The sequence below is a fragment of the Olea europaea genome, chromosome 6, assembly GCF_002742605.1.
Source record: "Olea europaea var. sylvestris chromosome 6, O_europaea_v1, whole genome shotgun sequence".
Lineage (NCBI taxonomy): Eukaryota > Viridiplantae > Streptophyta > Magnoliopsida > Lamiales > Oleaceae > Olea > Olea europaea.
The window spans coordinates 25,047,129-25,062,489 of NC_036242.1; the positions used below are offsets into that span (position 1 = coordinate 25,047,129).

At 40.6% G+C, this 15,361-nt stretch overlaps 2 protein-coding genes across 2 annotated transcripts; both read left to right on the forward strand.

Moving 5' to 3' along the window:
* Positions 1 to 229: 229 nt before the first annotated feature.
* On the forward strand, positions 230 to 2,486 carry LOC111396247. Its single transcript, XM_023022617.1, has 2 exons — positions 230 to 696; positions 1,494 to 2,486. The coding sequence occupies exons 1-2, from the start codon at positions 380 to 382 to the stop codon at positions 2,353 to 2,355; spliced, it is 1,179 nt and encodes a 392-aa protein (XP_022878385.1). The 5' UTR covers positions 230 to 379; the 3' UTR covers positions 2,356 to 2,486.
* A 9,151-nt stretch (positions 2,487 to 11,637) lies between these two features.
* Positions 11,638 to 13,086, forward strand: LOC111395308. Its single transcript, XM_023021290.1, has 3 exons — positions 11,638 to 12,446; positions 12,492 to 12,620; positions 12,705 to 13,086. Exons 1-3 carry the CDS (start codon positions 11,638 to 11,640, stop codon positions 13,084 to 13,086), a joined length of 1,320 nt encoding a protein of 439 aa, XP_022877058.1.
* The last annotated feature ends 2,275 nt before the right edge of the window (positions 13,087 to 15,361 follow it).

A 15,361-nucleotide genomic window follows, 5' to 3' on the forward strand; every position in this document is an offset into this window, starting at 1 on the left:
AAAAAAAAAAAAAAAAAAAAAAAAAAAAAGAAAAAAAAGAAAAAAAAAAAAAAAGAGATCAAAAAAAAAAAAAAAAAAAAAAAAAAAGGGGTCTCCATCAAACATGCTTGCAGGCATTATCCATTTATCGTGTAGCCAATCAGAAAGAGACATACTACAGATGATCCAAATTCCTTGAAATTTACATTTTTGTTCTTATCCGATCATTGACAAATCAAATTGTCTAACCAATTTGAATTTCATTCAAAGACTCAGCTCTCTCTACGTGTGTATATATATGTTGTTCAACAGCTTTCCTCTAAATATCCAAGTTCAGATCCAAGTATACCTGATAAAGAACAGAGTAAAGTAGTAGAAGAAATCATTTTATTTGGCAGATATGTACGTAACGAGGCCTCTTTCTCACTATTTAAAAAATCCAGATTCTCTTAGGACACCTCCCGAGGGGCCTAATTCAGGTTACCTAATAATTCAAGATGAAGAATCCGAGACTTACTGTTGTTTTGGATTGTGTAAGAATCGAAGTCTCTTGAACCTGCCTTTCCCTCAGAACAAGGAATTGACTCTCCGCTATGAACAAAGTTCTGGAGATAACACCTATGTTTCTGTTAACCCAGTTTTCTTGATTCCGGTTCTCAATCAAGCAGCGTCTTCCAATCGCTATTATGCCATTAAACCACATGGGAAGCATAAAGGGTATGTGTATAATCTCTCAGTTCTAATCTTATAATTTGTTTGATGAAATTGAAAATGCTTTTCTATCTTAAATTTAATTGTTTCAAAGTTATTGAAATTTAGGAATCCATCTTGAAAGATTAAGAGGAGTAGCATATTTCCTGATAAGTTTATCCATGTTTTTACCTTTATTCATCTTGAGATTTTATCCTTTAACATGTCCGCAAGATAGTTGCTTATCTTAGCATACCAATCTTGAAATTTGTATGCTCATTTTTTTTAGCCTTAATCGGATCGACTCACTAGTTTGATGGATTTTGATACTAAAATTTAAAATTTCATCTTAAAATGTCAACTTTTGTTGAGAGTTATTAATTATAAAATTCATCTTAAAAGCTTAACTTTTATTCTCATCTTTAGCTTGTTTGAAAATATTATCAGCCAAAACAACATTTTGTTAATGTTTCTCATCCATTTTTTTCCATTATTTTTTCTACAGTACTTATTTTGAACCACACATTCTTCATTAAAAAATATTATATATAAATCGAAAACTTTTTCTTCTTTTTTAACCACACATTTCAATATCAATCACTATTTCATAATATATTCTTCCCACATAATGGGTGACAAACACACCCTTTATTGAAACACAAGATTGACGACTTGCATATTTAAAAATACCAGGTTTCACACCAGCTCAGAATTAAACTTATTTGTTAGTGAGATATGGACATCTTACCGTTATCTTAATACCTGCGTAACAATTTGAAGAATTTTGTGGGATTTACTTAAATTTCATCAAATTATCTTTTCAGGGAAGCATACACTTGCTCGAGAGAGGAAGACATGTCCACCTGTTGTTTCTGTCGCTGCATTAAAGATCTAAAGCCGAGGCAATTGGATCCCAACAACAGTTATCAGCAAATTGAGATTTGTCCATATGAAACTCTTTGCACCAGTAGCGGTTCCTTCTTTGCGAAATCTGTCGGACCAGATGGTTTTCCTCCATATTTCTTGAGAAGAAAAGGTTGGTCAATTTACACCAAGACTCCCAAACACTTCAAACTAGATGAAGCACTAGGCCTTAACTCCGAACGTCGTGCTCGTCTTCCAGAATTTAACTTCCCTTTATCGTGTAAGAGTTCTGAAGCCATTAGCGTTGGGAAATGGTATTGTCCCTTCGTATTTATCAAGGATGGAACGTTAGAAGATCAGTTGCAAAGATCAACCTATTACGAGTTGACACTTGAGCAAAGATGGGAGCAGATTTTTACATGCAAGAATGAAAAGAATCAAGGAAATTCAGTCCTAATTGATGTTCCCATCGAAAATGAAGAGGTTTTTGTTAACGGAAACAAAGCTGTGTGGAATGAGAACAACGTTGTTGATTCGGTAATGTGGTTTAAAAGTTTCCACAATGGCGTGGAAACAAGCATTGGGTTGAGAATGGAAATCATTCAAAGAATGAAATGGGAGCAAAACAGGAGTGGATGGTATGATGGGGAAAACCAGCAAGTAAGGATTAACAGAGTCGAAGAATTTAAAGAAAGTTGGGGTTGGAAAGAGTTTGGTTGCTATGCTTTAGTTGAAAGATTTGTTCTGAAAAGAATGGATGGAAGTTTGGTGATGACATACAGTTTCTTCCACACTCACCAGTTGAAGTGCAAGTGGGAATAGATCAATTACAATTCTTGTTTACTATTGTTCCATATTTGTATAAGGACTTGTTTTTCTTCTTTTCTTCTTTGGTACCGTGTGAGAATGAAGAATAATATTTGCATTTTGTTGTTCTCTAAGCCTTTCTATCAGTATGATATTTCTGCCTTATCAATTCTCTCTCTGCACTTCTTTTTTTGGTTTATGGTTCCCGGTATAAAACGTCCTTTGAAGGCTTTGAGAAAGGATCAAAATCACGAGAGGTTACATGTAGGGAAATCAGTACAAGTCATTGAACGCCCCTCATGGAGTGGTCGAGTTGGTGGAGTGGGTGAGCGCGGAGACTTTTGGTTACGAGTTCGATTTTCCTTACCAACACTTTCTTGATCGAGCCGTTGCATCGGACTTGTCTAGTGCATTTTACCTAACTAGCTTGGTTTGCAGGTTATTACGTTAGTTCGAAAGTTTACCTAGTACGCACTCGAAGGGTAGCAGCTGCGGGTTCTCCCGTCATAAAAAAAAAAAAAAAAAAAAAAAAATCATTGAACTAAATTACATCATGAATTCAACTTTACTTTAGTAGTAACTTAAATTATTCCATCCATTCCCGTCACATGAACTAACAGTGATATACTATATGAGCGTCAACAAATTGATGAGATGACTGCATCTTAGAAGTTGGATGATTTGATTGAAACAAAATAAGACCACAAGTTCTTACAATTTTCCTAATTTATGAGTTTAAATTCTCATTGATATTGTTTACTTCGAAGGTATGTCTTTTCAAGTGCAATTTATAAAATACGTAGCATTGAAAATTATAAAATTTTGAATGCATTTAATTATAAAGAATGGATTTAACTCTTCAAAAATATCTTCATTGAACTAAATTACATCATGAATTCAACTTTACTTTAGTAGTAACTTAAATTATTCCATCCATTCCCGTCACATGAACTAACAGTGATATACTATATGAGCGTCAACAAATTGATGAGATGACTGCATCTTAGAAGTTGGATGATTTGATTGAAACAAAATAAGACCACAAGTTCTTACAATTTTCCTAATTTATGAGTTTAAATTCTCATTGATATTGTTTACTTCGAAGGTATGTCTTTTCAAGTGCAATTTATAAAATACGTAGCATTGAAAATTATAAAATTTTGAATGCATTTAATTATAAAGAATGGATTTAACTCTTCAAAAATATCTTTAAGAGACTCTCTATTTTTAAAGAGCATTCTATCATTTGGAGAGCATCTGTAAATTTGGAGAGTTAAATTTTGATTTACTCAACAAACTCTTTATAATTAGCACTTAATTTTACTGCTCCCCAAAAATATTGTTATTTTTTTTCTATCTTTTATTTTTACTAGTTTTTTTCTAGATTATTTTATTATTTTCTTATATTAAAAATTGAAACATTTTGTATGCATTTAATTATAATTTAGAGAGCGAAACTCATTCTCTAAATCAACATGTTAATTTAAAGAGTCTTTTGAAGCATGATTTTAAGTGTTGACTCTTTAAAATAGAGAATATCTCATGTTTAAAGAGTCTTTTAGAGATGCTATAATTTGGAAAGTCAAACTAACTCTTTATTTTAAAATGTTAATTTGAAAAGTCTCCTGGAGCATAGTTTTAAAGGTTGACTCTTTAAATAGAAAATATTTCACATTTAAAGAGCCTCTCAGATATGCTATTAGATATGATTTATTACTTATAAGTGATTTTTAGTTATAAGCAATTATTTTACTTATACGTAAATACTTCTACTTATTAGTGTATTTTTCCTTATAACTGATTTATAAGTTATTTTTTAATTATAAATATATTTTACTTATAAGTTAATTTTTATCTCATGAATAATTTTTTACTGGTAAGTGGATTTTTACTAGTTAGCAAATTGTTTTACTTATGCATGAATTTTGCACTTATAAGTAAATTTTAACTTGAAATAAAACTTTCGCTTATGACTATTGTTTTACCATAATTGTATGTTTTGCTTAGAAGTCATTTTTTACTTACAAGTAAACTTTTTAATTATTATTAATTTTTTTTACTTAAAAGTGAAATTTTTAGCTCTTACTTGTAAGTTTATGAATTTTGATTGTTTGATTTTCTATAAGTGAACGAGACATGAGCAAGTAATATAATAGTGTGTAAAGTCGAATCCACAAGGACTATGTATTTGATCGAGTTATAATTATTAATATCCTTAATCGAATAGCAATATAGAGTTGTAGAATATCAAAGTCTAATTTATCAACTACTATGAAAGTAAAATAAAGTTTTATCAACTTCATGAGATGTATTGCTAAAATGTAGAATTCCCCTTATTATTCCATTTTTAGTTCAACAATTGAAATTGACAATTTAAGATCAAGCTTGTTGGTCAATGTTGCTAGTTTATTTAAAGCTTCTCTTGATAGGAATATAATTTAATCTTACATGTGACCTTTTTACATCTCTATGAAAGATGTGAACATGCTGAAAAGCATTAAATGAGCTAGAACATATATGGAAACCATGTGAAGCATAGATGTATATATCTATCTTCTCTCGAACCTCAAATGCTTATCACTATGTGCTAATGATTCTACAATGCTTATCACTATGTGCTAATGATTCTACCATCTCTCTCGATGATTATAATATCCACAAACAATTCAACTAATGGCTAGTGAATTGAAAAGCAAATTAAACCTTGATAAACATTCAAACATTCAAATAAATTGACATATTGATGTCAATTCAATCATTCAAACCAAAAATTTCATAACAGTGGTTCATTATATCCTAGCAATAAAAAGGTTTAGCCACACAGATTGAAATAACAAGAACACATTCTAAAGTTAATAAACATCACCCGAAATTTAGATAATTGGCTTGAAATCTTGAATTCTTGAATGACTTTGGTGAAATCTTGATATCTCTTGAAGTTTCCTTCAAATTCTTGTGCAATCTCCATGGTGTGAATTTTGCCCAATAGATTTCTTGCAATTCATTAGTAGAAATCTCGCACAAAGATGAATTTGCCCTCTTTTCCAATATATTTCTTTCAAGTTTTTGAGTTGTTTGTTGCATAAAAGAGGCTCTCTATATGTATGGGACGTTTTGGTATTTATATGGCTCGTATCTAGGTAAAAAATGTCACCAAAACCTTGTAAGCTAAGTTTTAGTTGTATAAGGAAACTTGAGATTCGGCCAAAATCTTGTACTATGTGGTTGCATAGTACATTGGGATGCTACCGCATAGATCACTTGTTGAACTCCAAAATTTTCTTTGTAGGGTTGAATGCGAACGCAAGCATTTTGAACTATGCGATCGCATAGTTCAAGCTTTTCTTCTGTCAAACAGCTATCAATAGTTTTGTCATAATTTTTTCTCCAAATATCCGATTGAGGCGATTCAATGTGCGTTGAAAACTTAACTCAAAGGCTACAATTTTGCTTGAAATAGAATTTTTCCAATTCGGATGTTTGCTATGCCAAAAATGGGTCTCAAATGAAGACTAAAAATTCGGAGCATAACTTCTTCGCCTAAAAGTTAATATGTGATAATACTTCGACTATAGTTTATCCCTTTAACTTCTTTCCTTATCCGATTGATCCCTAATACTCTCAAATCTTCATTGTAAAGTTCGACACAAATTTTTTAGTAGTTGCACTTTGATTTTACTTCATTTAAACCATTTTCTCTTGAAATTTTGTTCTTTTATTTTCCAATTGTATCCAATTAAAACCTCGGTATTTTCAATCTTCATTTCTTCGCCCGTCTCATATATGAATTATTTGCAACTTTGTCCCTATCTTTTGAGTTTCACACTTTTTATGAGTTTTCCTCTTGTTTCTTCCAATTTTTTGCTCAATCGTTGAACTTTACCTGTTTAACGTAAAATACAATAATTTAGGATATATTTTGTCAAAAGGAACTATCAAATATCACTAATTTTGGGCTCCGAAAAAGTGTATTTTATACACTTATCAAATTTCAATTTAAATAATCTTTTCATAATTCACAAAATGATGGAGGATGAGCACTTCAGCTTAATTTAAATCGAAAATTAGTTTTACCAGACATCGAATAAGGATTAAATAAAATTAAGCCATCGTTTGAAAATTATTTAATTTTATAAGAATAAATATGAGAGTAAGGTAATCATTGTTCGTTCTAATATAGTGCACTAAACATGCCTATTAAAATGATATTCTGTGGAATTTATCAATTCATACCCATGTCAAGGTGCTGTATTTCTTTGTCGTCTGTCTACTGCTATGAAAGTCCTTCTTTAGCTATCACTTTTATTTTTCGGGTGCTAGACCAAAGAACCTTTCCTTCATTTTATAGATTATGCTTTTTGGTAAAGGTACTTGGGCACAAACCTCCCGCTTTCGTTCGGAGACAGAGAATTTATGCTTTATTAGTTTAATTTTTAATGCACTCCATCGTCGTATAGATAAGTTCATTTTTACATTAGAAGTTTGAATAATGCTACTGTTACGTATTGACATACTTGGCCCACTCAATCCGAACCACGTGGCACTCTAGCCGAAGTGGGTTGAATAGCCGATGCCCTTTATGCCGAGGCCCATATGCCGAGGCCTTTAATGTTGCCGAACTCCATATACCGAGGCCTGTGGATATTTCCGAAGCCCTGAAGGGGAAGTAATACGTGAGCGGCAGAAGCCCCCGAACCATGAAGGAACTTCTTCCATGATCATCTCTCCCAATAGATCTTCTACATAAAGATCTTGTTTGAATGATTGATGGACCGTTTGTCATGAGTGCATATGTCAAGTCTTATCACTAGCATGGGGGTTCTGCACAAGCAATAAATGCGCAGCAAGCTAGCAAGTCCAGGATGATGCCTAGGATTGGATGTTTGAGTTAAGGAGATGAGGCCACGTGCCACCTCATCAAAGGGCTGTCATTTCACATGTAACACTATAAATACTTCCTCTGTATAACATCGAAAGGCTAATGCAAGAATCAATACAAGAAACCACACTTTACTCTCTCTTTAATATTGTCTTACAACACAATACAAGTCTATACATATTTACATTCACATTCATGAACACCGATTGATAATTATTGTACAATCGGATTATGAACATCCCGTCGGATTCCGAACGTACTTGTCCCGCGTCGTTGAGCTACTCCTACGCCCCTAAAGAGGTTCGTTCCAGACAGTCCACGTGTCTTAGCGTGTAGGACCTTCACTCACGCGTGCGCGGGTGGTTCCGGCATCTGTTGGCAACACTTTTTGGGATCAACAGATTGGCGCCATCTATGGGAAACCATACCATAACCATGAACAACCTTGTGGTGGAAACTTATTGAAGAACATTTGGGCAACCTCCTTGAAAAAGGATTTGTTTTTTAAAAAAAATAAGAGGAAGCCCCAAAACTTAGCAAAATCTAAAGTCAGACGAAAATAAAATGAGTTCAAACGAAGACACATCCTCCAGAAGGGTAAGAGAAAATGCAAATATACCTCCTCCACCCGCTGCCCCATCAGGTCGGCAAAGACTCCACCACCACCAAAAAAGAGGTGGAATGCGGGCAACGGCCCGACTGTCAAGAGAAATGGCTGCCATGATGGCCAACATGAGAGACATTGCTAGCCAAAACTTGGCTATGAGGGAGCTCATGGCCAAAATGCAAGGCCAGGGGAGCTTCCCGATTCCTCCATATGCCCCTCACGGGCACTATCAGCAAGAAGATGAAATTCAAAGTCATAGAACTGCCTCGTGGACTATAGCCGAGGTGGAAGCCCATTTGAAAGGGAAGTGGGAGTTGATATTTCCTCCAAATACGCTTCCGATCGACCCACCGAGGTCCCATTGAATCATGATAACTTCCCACCTCCATATGAGCAAGAGTCAAGACAAAGGAGGGCAGACAGTGTATTTGACAGAATCATCCCCGCTGAACCAAGGCTTAGGCAACATTAGACACATTAGCCTCGGACGAGACCACAGCCTCCACTTTCGATGCCCCAGCAATCGGAAAAAAGACATGAAAATGTCCCCCGTGTTGCTTCGCCTAGAAATAGGCACCAGAGGAGGGAGGACGAGGCTTGGAACCGTCCCGGAACCTCTCACCAATTACCACGGCAAGAGGTCAAGGAATATGATTCAGATGAACAGCCGAGATTTTGTGACTTGGATGATGACGATGACAATTTGCCGTTCTCAAGGGAACTAAGAAATGCCCAGGTTCCAAGTCACTATGTAATGTCAAAGATACCAAAGTATGACGGAAGAGGCGACCCGGAGAAGCACCTGAATGCTTATAAAACCCACATGAGCCTAAGAGGTGCCACCCCAACTGTGAAGTGCAGAGCTTTCCATTTAACACTTGGTGGAGCAGCTAAAATATGTATAGCAGGTTGCCACCGGGGAGCATAAGAAGCTGACCCGAGTTCAAGACAACATCCTTGAAGAGGTTTGCGGTAAGCAAAGAAGGAGAGGCCCCTATCCAACGTCTCCAAGACATGAGACAAGCACATGGAAAGTCCCTAAAGAGCTTCCTATCTCGCTTCACCGATGAAATGATGTATTGCGTGCAAGTCACCGACCGTGAAGCACTATCCGCATTAAGAGGAGGTTTGAACATGAATACCGTATTCTGGAGGGACGTGCAGAATCAGGATCCCACCACCTATGATGCCCTACTCGAGATGATGAGGTGAGAAATCATCAATGAAGAATTGATTGAGCATAGGAACAGGGCAAGCCGAGGCCTCCCACCTCCTCAGAGGCAACTTGCTAGAGGGCCGACTTCCCACCTGATGGACTACCAAATGAACCAAACTGGAAATGAGAGTTCCGGCTAAGCACTTGCCACCACCACTTTAAACACGGTTCCTACCCTGGCATATGAGGATATCAACCCAATTACCAACACCCAGCAGATGGAAACCCCCCAAGGATTCTATAGAGGAAGAGGCCGAGGTCGGGGTTTGAGACCTAAAAATAGGTCCAACCAGAACCCACCAGGATACTGTGTACACCACAGGTCCTACGGACACGACATGACAGATTGCCGAGACTTTGCGCACTGCTCCAGGGCGGAACCCCCCAGGCACAGAAATGAATCGCCTCAAGCAAATAGGCCCCCGTCCAGGCACGAAAACCAACATGGGGACGAGGAGGTCGCTCCTCGTCAAAGGGATGTTTCCCCACGACGAAGGGAGCATGATATAGAGAGGCCCAAGGAAGGGCACAGGCACCGAAAAAATCGACAAGTCCAGAATGAGGCTCCTATCCACGAGATAGATACCATATTTGGAGGTCCGTATGTTGGCGATGAAACACGAAACGCCAAAAGGAATTACGCCCGGAAGGCTAAACACCCCCCTTTGACAAGTTACATTGTGGACAGCAGCTCCAGGAGGAACCAAGTTCCACCCATCATCTTTACTCAGGAAGACGCTGAAGGAGTTCACTTCCCCCATTGCGATGCACTTGTTATGAAGGTCGTCATAGCCCGAAATGGGCTCAAGCGAATGTTAATTGACAACGGTAGCTCTGTCAATATTCTATTCGGATCTGCCTTTGACAAGATGATATTGGATCATCAGTTGACACCCACTACAACTCGTCTGTATGGATTCACCGGAGATAGCATCACTCCAAGGGGAAATATAACACTTGCAGTGGAGATGGGAGAGTCCTCCCAAATTACAATGAACTTCATGGAATTCCTCAATGTTGACAGCCGATCGGCTTACCATGAAGTATTAGGTAGGCCAGCCCTAAAGGAATTGAGAGTAGTCACCTCCATCCACCATCTATGCATGAAATTTCCGATGAAAATGGGGTAGCAATGGTGAGAGGTGACCAAAGAGGGTCACGAGAGTGCTATCTAAGCTCCATCAAAAAGGTAGAGCCCCGGGACGTCCATGTAATCATAGTCGATATAGTCATGGCTGACATCCCAGGTGATGCTCCCACTGAACCAGAAGATATCGTTATGATAGATGCATCACCCAATCCGGAGGTCTTGGTCATTGACGAGATTGATCCCCGCATAATTGAACACAAACCTCAAGCATTCCCAATCGAGGAACTTGAGAACTTCTCGGTGGACCCCCGAGACCCATCCAAGATGCTGAGAATAGGCAAGGGCTTATCCAACACTCTGAAGGAAAAGATTAAAAATTTCCTAAGCAAGAACCTTGATGTCTTTGTTTGGAAGCATGAGGACATGGTAGGCATAGACCCCAAGGTCAGTTGCCACCACATGAAGGTCGATCCTAAAGTTGCCCCACACAGGCAAAAAAGGAGAGCCCGCAATCCTGAACGGTACGAGACTCTGAAGGAAGAGGTTCAGAAGCTCGTCCAAAATGGATTTATCAGGGAAGCTACCTATCTGAGGTGGGTCTCCAACCCAGTTTTGGTAAAGAAACACAATAGCAAGTGGAGGGTGTGCATCGATTTCACCAACCTCAACAGAGATTGCCCGAAAGACAGCTTTTCTCTCCCAAGGATTGACCAACTAGTAGACTCCACGGCTGGGCATGAGTTGTTGAGCTTCATGGACGTATACTCCGGCTACAACCAAATACCCATGCTCCCGGCCGATGAGGAGCACACTTCTTTCATCACAGATCGAGGCCTCTATTGTTATAGGATGATGCCCTTCGGGTTTAAAAATGCCGGAGCAACTTATCAAATGCTCGTCAACAAAATGTTTATGGACCTCATCGGCAAGACGAGAAGGTATATGTGGATGACATGTTGGCAAAAAGTCTGGAGGCTGAGGACCACATAACACACCTCAACAGCACCTTCCAGTTCCTGAGAAGATATAGGATGAGGCTCAACCCCCTCAAATGCGCCTTTGGAGTGGCTTCAGGCAAATTCTTGGGATACATGGTCAATCAACGCGGAATTGAAGCCAACCCGGAGAAGATTGAGGCCCTATACAAGATGAGGTCCCCCCAAAAGTCAAAGGAAGTGCAAAGTTTGACTGGGCGGGTGGCCGCACTTAGCCGCTTCGTCTCTAAAGCTATAGACAAATGTCTCCCATTTTTCAAAGTGCTGAACGATGAATGTGAAGAGGCCTTCCAAGGCCTGAAAAGGCACTTGGGGCAGGCCCTCCTCCTCTCCAAACCAAAGCCTGGAGAAATCCTACAACTATACCTTGCCGTCTCAAATGAGGCCATCAGTTCGGTTCTGACTCGAGAAGAAGGAACCACCCAACTTCCAGTTTACTATACAAGTAAAGCACTCCTATCGTCGGAAACCCGTTACCCCGATATGGAGAAACTCGCTTTGGCCTTGATCATGGCCTCTAGGAAACTAAGACCCTACTTCCAAGCTCACACTATCCACATGCTGACAAACTTTCCCCTAAGGCAAGTGCTCCAAAAGCCTGATGCCTCAGGAAGATTATTGAAGTGGGCAGTGGAGCTAAGCAAATTTGACCTCATGTTTAAGGCTAGGGCAGCCATCAAGGGTCAGGCCTTGGCTGACTTTGTGGCAGAATTCACCAACTTACCCAACGTGGATGAAATCAGGGAACCCGCTGAGCCTCCTACATGGGACTTATTCGTAGATGGGTCGGCTGGAAACGCCGGCTCAGGTGCTGGAGTGGTCCTCATCAACCCTGAAGGTCACAAGCTAAACTCAGCGGTGAGGTTCGAGTTCAAGGCCACCAACAATGTAGTAGAATATGAGGCCCTACTTGCAGGCCTCAGGTTGGCCAAGGAAATGCAAGTAAAGAGGCTCCTCATAAGTAGTGACTCCCAGCTGGTCGTTAGCCAAGTAAATGGTAACTTCTCAGCCAAGGACAAAACAGTGGCCTCCTACCTGAAAATGGTGATGAACCTCATTCCATCATTTGAAAAATTGGAACTAATCCAGATCCCCCACATCGAAAATTCTCATGCGGATGCACTCTCCAAGCTCCCTAGTAGCAAGGATTCAGAACTACTCGCAGTAGTACCTATAGAGTACCTCCTCCTACCATCGATCGAGGCCCCCAATGTCATGTGGGTCGCTGGGACCCCTACCTGGATGCAGCCAATCGTAGCATACCTTAAAGACCAGGTACTTCCCACTGACAAGCTTGAGGCCTACAAGCTAAGGAGGAGGTCAGCCCACTTCCTCTTCATTGATGATGTTCTCTGTAAGAGAAGCTTCTCCTCTCCACTCTTACGGTGCGTCATAGGAGAAGAGGCTAACTACATATTAAGAGAAGTCCATGAGGGCGTGTGCGGCAATCACTCTGGAGGTCTATCTTTAGCACAAAAATTATTGAGGCAGGGGTACTACTGGCCTACCCTGAAAAGGGACGCCCTCTAGTTTGTATGAAAGTGTGACAAATGCCAACGATTCTCTTCGGTACAAAGACAACCGTCGCAGGATTTGACTGCGGTCTCCAGCCCTTGGCCTTTCTCAAAGTGGGGTGTGGACCTCATAGGTCCTCTAGCTAAAGGTAGAGGAGGTGTGAGCTTCGCAATTGTGGCCATCGATTACTTTACAAAATGGGTTGAGGTCGAACCACTTGCAAAAATTACAGAGGCAAACACTTCCAAGTTCTTATGGAAGAATATTATATGCCGGTTCGGGATCCCCTATTTGATCGTCTCAAATAATGGCAGACAATTCGACAACAAGAAGGTCAGAGAACTATGCAAGAAACTTGGCATCAAAAAATATTTCTCCACACCTCACCACCACAAGCAAATAGCCAAGTTGAGGCTGTCAACAAAACAATCAAACATGTCCTGAAAAGGAAGCTTGGTGCGTCGAAGGGGGCCTGGGTGGATGAGCTGCCACAAGTACTTTGGGCGATCCGAACCACCACGAGGACCCCAACTGGAGAAAACACCCTTCCTCATGGCATTTGGAACTGAGGCAATGAGCCCCGTTGAGGTCGGACTACCGTCTTCAAGACGTCTGCATTTTAGTGAGATGACAAATGTCGAGTTTCAGAGATGCAACCTCGACTTCATTAAAGAAAGAAGAGATGACTCCCAGTTGAAGCTCGGTACATATCAAAGGAAGATGACGAGCTACTTCAACTCAAAAGTCAAGAAAAGATCATTCCGAATCAACGACTTGGTTCTTAGAAGAGTTTTCCTTTCCTCAAAGGAACCTGGTTCCGATTCTCTGGGTCCGAATTGGGAAGACCCATATAAAATCAAAGAAGAGATTCGGACTGGAACTTATTGGATTGAAGACATGAACGGCAAGGCACAACCCCGTCCATGGAATATCGAGCACCCCAGAATCTATTACCAATGAGTGTATCACCTCGTTGGAAGGTCTTCCCCAGCTCATGTAATGTTTCCATGATTCAATAAAATTCATTTGCTTAAAACTGTTGCATTACGTCGTAACCTCGGAGGAGAGGTTAGGGTCTCGTCTCTGGGCTACCTCGCTTGAACTCCGAGGCTCATGCACATGCCTCCCTTTGGCGAGACTGAACGCCAAGGGGAGAAGCCTCAACATGACTGCACCATCCACCATGTTAGGAAGCGTCGTCACCTCGGAGGAGAGGCTAGGGTCCCATCTCTGGGCCACCTCGTTTGAACTCCAAGGCGTATGCACATGCCTCTCTTTGACGAGACTGAACGCCAAGGGGAGAAGCCTCAACATAGCTGCACCATCCACCATGTTGGGAAGCGTCGTCACTTCGCTTGAAATTCGAGGCTCATGTACTTGTATCAGAGTGATATTCCCAGTTCGGCTACAACACGGTCCATTCTTAGGATCCCTTCAGGTTACAGTTATTAAGTTCAAGTACAATTCATTTGCTTAAGTCCCATATTGGTCATAACTCGTGAGGCTTGCATACAATTTATTTGTTCAAGTGATTGGAGTTAGGATACCCAGTTGAAGTTATTTAGTTCTTTAATCAACTTTATGTTTAATTACTTAACGAGGCCAATACACTTGAGAGAAAAAAACGACATTGAATGAAGAAGAGATTATATTAACTTTCAATTCAAAATACAAAGGAGGGCCTGAGCCCAGTACATTATCAATGACCGAAAAGAAAACTATCCTAAGCCTGGGAAGGTGATGGAGGTGCTTCGACAGCTGGGACTTTCGCAGCTTGAGCGTCAGAAATTGCTTCTCCTGCTTCTGCTCCTACCACCTCATCAGCTGGGGTTTGAGGTACCTCGTCCACAAACTCCGACCTGAGTTGCGACAGGTCCTGATTTGGGTACAATTCCTCAGCCCGCTCCATCACCTCAGCGTAAGCAAAATTCCTCCAGTAGGTGCCGAAGCTCTGGTACTCCGCAATGTTGTGGAAATTAGCAATATAATCCTTCACTGCCTCCTCCCTTGCATTTTGGACTTCCTCCCCAGCATGAGTTGCATCATCGACATACCACTTGATTTGGCTTTCGAGGTACTTGTACGCATCTTGGGCCCCTGCCAGCTCCAGATTAGCCTTCTCCAAGGCTTCAGCTGTCACCCTTTGGTGGTCATTGAAAACCTCCACCTTCTTCGTCAATGAGGCCACCTCGCACTAGGACTCATGTACCTCCCTCTTCAACGCCTCTATCTGAGCCAAGGCAGACTCTAGCTTAGCCGATTCTTCAAGTTTTTGGGCCCTGGCATCTTCAGCTTCGGCCTTAGCCGCCTTCAGCTCCTCTGCAAGGGAGGCATTCTTTTTCTCAGAGGATAGGGTCCTCGTCTGAAAGTCTGTAAGAGCCTCCCTACACTCCAGTGCGAGACCAAAGGTCCTAACACTTTGGCTCACAAGAGCCCTGGTTAAATCTATCGCATTGTAGGAGGAGGCGTGCAGCTGCCAGCGATCCGTCTAAAATCTGTAAAAACTTTCAGTGGCGCTTCGGATCTCAGGTGGCAGGGCCTCCACCAAAGCTGGGGCCACAGGCTCCTCCCTGCGGGCAAGGAAGCTCAGAGACTTGCCTTGTACACGAATAGGTCTCTCTTTGGCAGCCTCCTCCTCAGCTGCCTCAGCTTGCCTCCTCGCAGCCTCCTTAGTCTCAACACGCCCGACCATTTCAATCTTGACCGCTTTTGAGGTGGC

Bases quoted from the DNA above. Each gene is read 5' to 3' on its own strand.
- LOC111396247 (XM_023022617.1), top strand. From the start codon at position 380: ATGTACGTAACGAGGCCTCTTTCTCACTATTTAAAAAATCCAGATTCT. The intron at 697-1,493 runs GTATGTGTATAA...TTATCTTTTCAG, and splicing joins CCACATGGGAAGCATAAAGG to GGAAGCATACACTTGCTCGA.
- LOC111395308 (XM_023021290.1), top strand. From the start codon at position 11,638: ATGGCCTCTAGGAAACTAAGACCCTACTTCCAAGCTCACACTATCCAC. The intron at 12,447-12,491 runs GTCAGCCCACTT...CTGTAAGAGAAG, and splicing joins GCCTACAAGCTAAGGAGGAG to CTTCTCCTCTCCACTCTTAC. The intron at 12,621-12,704 runs GTACTACTGGCC...TTCGGTACAAAG, and splicing joins CAAAAATTATTGAGGCAGGG to ACAACCGTCGCAGGATTTGA.